We start from the raw sequence: 6,000 nt of genomic DNA, 5'->3' as shown, positions 1-6,000 counted from the left end.
TTTCGCAGGTGTTTCCCAAGTTATGGCCATTTATGATACGGTCGGTCCGATCTAATTGAAAAAATGCCCCAATCCAGTCGTCGTTTACGAGAGCGAAGGAACGAAGCTGCACATACTGGATCGCCTCACCCATGAGAGAGGGTACTGGCACAAGAGAGGAGGGGGCGAGAGGGGGGTGAGGGGGGGTGAAAAAATGCCGCAATCCAGTCGTCGTTTACGCACCTACGGGCCCACACCTACGGACCCGCACCTTCGGGCCCGCACTTGTCTATCTATAATTCCAGCAATCTATGTGTGTGTGTGTCTGTCTGTATGTGTGTCTGTATGCGACCGCCGTTTCTCGACGACCGCTGGTCCAATCTGATTGAAACTTTCCAGGAATATTGCTGGGGACCCGCGGATGTGCCTTTTCGAGGTTCGATATCAATCGGAAGAGTGGTTCCCAAGTTACGGCCATTTATCTGTCGACCAATGACAAGACACGGTGCTATGACATCACGAATGACGTCACAATTAATGTTTATTTCTTTATTTTTCCACGATTGACGTCACAATTCTTCTTCTTCGTTTGGTATGACGTCACAATCGACGCTGGGGACCTGAGTATGTGCCTTTTCAAGGTTTGATATTAATCGGACAAGCGGTGCCCAAGTTATGGCCATTTATTTACCAAACCAATGACAGGACACGGTGCTATGACGTCACGAACGACGTCACAATTAATGTTTATTTATTTATTTATTGTTTTTTGTGAATACATTTGTGAATACATTTACAGAGAGAGGAGCGAGAGAGGAGGGGGGGAGAGAGGAGGGGGGAAAGAGGGGGGGGGAGAGAGGAGGGCGAGAGAGGGGGGGAGAGAGAGAGAGAGGAGGCGTCACAATTCTTCTTCGTTTGATATGACGTCACAATTGGCGCTGGGGACCTGAGTCTGTGCCTTTTCAAGGTTTGATATTCTTCTTCATCCGTTTCAGCTGTTTCCCAAGTGGTTCCCAAGTTATGGCCATTTATTTACCAAACCAATGACAGGATATGGTGCTATGACATCACAATTGACGTCACAATTCTTCTTTTTTTTTCTTTTTTTTTTGCACGTACGGCCACACACTTACAGACACGCACTAGTAAGGAGAAAATACAATAAAAATGATCTCGCACACGAACAAGAAGAATGGTCGGCCTCAAGGAACCCCAATATGAAAAGACGACAAAAACTCCACAATTAACACAAGTTTTACCGCAAGACCGAACAGGAAACACAAAGTAAACACACAGACAAACACACAGACAAAAAAATAACAGTAAAAACGCGACAGAAACGACCAGAAAACTCATCTTTGAGAAAGTCAGCAGAGACCCTGAGGAAGAACCACCACTGTCGCTCAAGAACCGGAACCGGCAACGAACTTTGTTTGAACTTGTTCTTCAATTGCTATCATAATAGATTGCTGGGAATTAAATGATTGACTGCCGGTCATGAAATTGCTGCAATGGCCTTTTGGTAGCTTACTGGAGTATCGTTCAACCGGTAATCTTCTCATCCGGGATTCCTTAAAATGTATCGTGCGCCCTTTAAGATGTGATGACGTCTTGCATTCCCTCAAATATACAGTGCCGATAGAAAGTGTACACCCCCTTTTAAAATTTTTACCTTTGATTTCCTTCTAGCCTGGAATTAAATTACATAAAATCAGACTTTTTTCCACGTTTATTTACACGTCGTAACCCAAAACTTCCAAGTGAAAATCAAATTATACAAATTTCAGAAAATTAATTTAAAATACAAAATTCGAACATCTCGGTTGGATAAGTGTCCACCACCCCCCCCCGCCCCCACCCTCAGTTAATACTTGTGGTGGAAGCACCTTTGACAGCAATTACAGCTGTGAGTTTATAGGGAAAGGTCTCTGCCAACTTTGCATATCTTAATTGGGAAATATTTACCCATTTCTTCTGTACAAAACTGTTCAAGCTCAGTGAAGCTGTGTGGGGAGCGTTGATGGACAGCAATCTTCAAGTCATGCCACAGATTTTCGATTGGATTTAGGTTGGGGGCTTTGACTGGGCCACTCAAGGACATTTATCTTTTTGTTCCTCAGCCACTCCAGTGTAGCTTTGGCTGTGTGCTTTGGGTTGATGCCATGTTGAAAGGTGAACTTCCGTTCCAATTTCAGCTTTCTTGCAGAGAGCAGCAGGTTTTCCTCGAGGATTTTTTTGTATTTTGCTCCATACATTTTCCTTTCTATCCCAACAAGTGCCTCAGTCCCTGCTGATGAGAAACATCCCAAAAACATGATGCTGCCATCACAATGCTTCACAGTAGGGATGGTGTTCTTTGAGTGATGTGCTGTGTCGGGGTTGTGCCGAATGTGACGTTTTGTATTTCGGCCAAAAAGTTCCATCTTTGTTTCGTCAGACCACCAAACTTTTTGCCACATGGCTGCAGAATCTCCAGAGTGGTTTTTCTGCACACCTCAAATAGGACTCAAGGTGGGCATTATTGAGCCATGGCTTCCTTCTTGCCACCCCAGCATACAAGCCAGACTTGTAGAGTGTTTGGGATATTGTTGTCACATGCACACAATCACCAGTCTTTGCCATAAAGGCATGTAGCTCTTTCAAAGTTCCCATTGGCCTTTTGGTGGACTCTCTGATCAGTCTCCTCCTTGCTTCGTCATCCAGTTTGGGGGGATGGTCTGATCTAGGCAGGGTCTTAGTAATACCATATGCCTTCCACATCTTAATGATTGTCTTGACTGTGCTCCAAGGGATAGGCAAGGCCTTTGAAATATTTTTTATTCCAATCCACTTATCTGTTACTTTCTACAACTTTATCCCCGGGGTCTTTTGAAAGCTCCTTGGTGTTCGTGGTTGAGTCTTTGCTCTAAAATGTACCATCCAGCAGAGGAAACCTGCAGGAACAGCTGATGTTATTCTGAAATTAACAGAATAACTACAATTTAACACAGGTGGAGGCCAATTAACTTGGTGTGTGATTTTGAAGGTGATTGGTTACACCTGAGCTCATTTACAATTGCTATTATCAAGGTGGGGGAGTGGAAACTTATCCAACCAAGATATTCTAGTTTTGTATTTGGAATAAATTTTTCTGAAATTTGTAGAATTTGTTTTTCACTTCGAAGTTGTGGGTTACGATGTCCAAATAAAAGTGTAAAAAGTCTGATTTAATGCAATTTAATTTCAGGCGACAAAGCAACAAAAGGTGAAAATTTTGAAAGGGGGTGTGGACTTTCTATCGGCGCTGTATATAATGCACTTTCTCCCTCTCTGCTTCTGTGAAGTCTTCAGATTGCATCCTGGTAAAGATTTCCATCACCCAGGCAACCTTTGGGAACCCTAAGAAGCAAAGGAGAATGTTGTTGCTCATCTGAGCTTTATGGCATGGCTGGCATATATCTCTATCTCTTTCTCCATCTGTCTCGATGTGCACACACACTTTACCAACATCCTCCAAAGGGTTAATATGTTCATGAATCTCTGTGGAATAATGCTCCCTGCTTTGGGAAGCAATTTCTGCCTTCCACCTGAAAAACCTCTTGATGATGTACAGATAATGGACAAAAAAATGGAAACACCTGGGTAAATCAGGGACACCAAGCAACGGCTTCCACACAGGTGTGGCTCATGTGTTAATTCAGCATATAACATCCCAGCATGCTTAGGGTCATGTATAAAAATGCTGCACAGACCTGGTTGCCCATCATCGTGGCTTGCATGGCTCCAAGAGGAGACCCCCCCCCCAATGCCCAATCCACAGAGGTGTGCTCACCCAATGGTTTGATGAGCACGACACTGATGTTAGCCATGTGTCATCCATGGCCTTCTCGGTCACCAGATCTGAACGCAATCGAGCATTTTTGGGATATTCTGGAACGATGCTTGAAACCATTTAAACAGATGTGAGTTGATTGATTTTTCTCGTGGAAGAATGGTGTCGCATTCCTCCTGCAGAATTCCTGACGGTGGTGGACTCCATACCACGGCACCTACAGGTCGTACCGGACGCACGTCATGGACCAATGCCCCATTAAGTGACTTTACATCGGTGTTTCCATTTTCCTGTCCACCACCTGTAGATCTGAGGATTCTTGGCATGATAAGTAAGACGGTGAGCCTCAGAAATTGCTTTTCTTCCACCAATGACAGAGTGCAAGTTTCTTTAGATAATATTTAATTTCATCTTCCTGCGATATTATTGTCTTGCCTTCCTATCATCTGCCTCAATGCAGCCCCCGACTCCGATGAACATACTCATCATCCACTCACTCCTTGTTTACCCACGTAAATCCAGAAAAAAAAACATCACGTATTATTCTTCATCCCCATCTTATTTTATATGTGCAACTATTGTCCAGCATTGGTCCAGTCCTGCTCATCATTTCAATCATTTAATGCGTGCCGTCTCATCATCAACATATGTTACATCCGATACGTATCTCTGAAGGATTTGTTTACACTTCCTAGTTTTTATACTCTTCATAAATCCATCATGCACTCCACCCTCTGCTATTCACCTCTTCCATGAGCTCCAACATCTGGAGAAAGAAAAACATATGTAGATTTTTGAGAGGCACACCTGAGCAAAGTTGATAAAGAAGAGTTGTTCGTGGCTGAGGCTCAACCCAGGCAGGGCTTTCTCAGGATGGTGTTGGCTTTGCCATCTCTTATAGGCCTGTGGTGAGATTTGGAGGCATCATAAATAGATGTGCATTTGCTATCCATTGTCAAGTCATTACCCTAATGTAATTCCTAATCGGTGATGGAAGTTTGTTTAATGTAAATACTGTAACGTGACTGGGGGTCTTGGGTGGAATACTGTCGTGTTGAGCGTATTTACCCCAGAATCACTGAGCGATCCCCTAAGTTGGGCCAGGAGGGGCGAATGGTCACGTGACCCTAGTCCACGGCCCAAATCTCAACGGCTCTTTGCTACCTAGCGGGATCTCCTGACAAAGACGACAAACAAGATAGCTGCCTCACCACTACGAACAATTTCATAATAATAATAATAATAATACAAAATCAGAGCGCTTTATGAAACACGATCCTTATTTAATGATATAGTAAACACACGGAAGGCATGAAACTGATGGAACCTCGGCACGCGACTAATTTAACACGTACACTTATCCGTTACCCAACTCCCCACTTGAGTCAGGGAGCTGTTTCCAGCCAAAGGATAATGGGGAATAGCAGGGAAAATTGACAATGCAGTGTAATATTCAGGAGAATAAAGAAGAAAAACCCATTCGGGTTGGGAGATGGTGCAGCCTCTTGCTCCTCAGGCTCGTATACCGCCGGTTCTTTCGTCTGCCACCAGTTCCACCGTGCGTCACCAGAGCAGTTATTGCTGCTCTGGTGGCGTATCATTACTGTATTGTACCTGCCACTGTTCCTTGGGGGTACAATAATGAGAAGCCCCTAGTCCAGAGCTCTGGGTGGAGCTTGTTGCCGATGCACACCTCATGGACCCCCTTATTTAAGTCATCAACTGAGACTCAGATGAACTGAGGGTGAAGCTCAGACGAAGTTCAGGCTCACTCTCGCTCCAACAACTGCAGGTGCTGATCACCTTATCTGACTCTGAGGCACCCCTCTCTTCAAAAGTCTTAGTCGAGGCATAACTGAGCCGGCCGAACATCCCTCCATGTTCGTATCGCTTCGCGTCCCCTGGGTGTGTGTATTGAGCCCAGGGCAATACGGCACCAGGGGCATAATTAAATAATACTTCGCATCAACGGGATTTGGGGAAATGGGAAACCGGATTCGTGGGAGCTGTGGCTCTCTGTAAAATCTACACGTTATCCACTTCATTATATTTCGTCAACATATGCCCATTCACAAAAGACGGACACAAACATAGCATTATATACAGCAAATGTGAATTTAAAATGGGGGAGGTGGCAATGCGGTGAGGTGGGTCCTTCTCCTACCCACTCACCAGTCACCACCACAAACAATTTCAACTAACAACTAGAA

General features: G+C 44.5%; 1 protein-coding gene across 8 annotated transcripts in view; it reads right to left on the bottom strand.

The window, feature by feature from the left end:
* Positions 1 to 3,825: 3,825 nt before the first annotated feature.
* LOC147007456 (membrane metallo-endopeptidase-like 1) overlaps positions 3,826 to 6,000 on the bottom strand; it is a 68,403-nt gene continuing 66,228 nt past the window's right edge. For 2 of the 8 annotated variants that reach the window (XM_085867119.1, XM_085867120.1), the window contains one exon: positions 3,827 to 4,693. In XM_085867119.1, coding sequence (XP_085723245.1) covers positions 4,532 to 4,693 — 162 coding nt within the window. In that variant the 3' untranslated portion in view covers positions 3,827 to 4,531. Of the gene's footprint in view, positions 4,694 to 4,858; positions 4,968 to 6,000 lie in introns of those variants that run through there. The other 6 variants (XR_015054170.1, XM_085867117.1, XR_015054171.1 and 3 more) reach the window with 4 other exon arrangements.

Source organism: Eptatretus burgeri, unplaced genomic scaffold (genome assembly GCF_056783735.1).
Source record: "Eptatretus burgeri isolate ZD-2024b unplaced genomic scaffold, Ebu_testis_v1 Ebu_testis_scaffold_158, whole genome shotgun sequence".
NCBI classification, from domain to species: Eukaryota; Metazoa; Chordata; class Myxini; order Myxiniformes; family Myxinidae; genus Eptatretus; species Eptatretus burgeri.
Note: the sequence above shows the minus strand (reverse complement) of the source record. Positions and strands in the feature narration are given on the sequence as shown.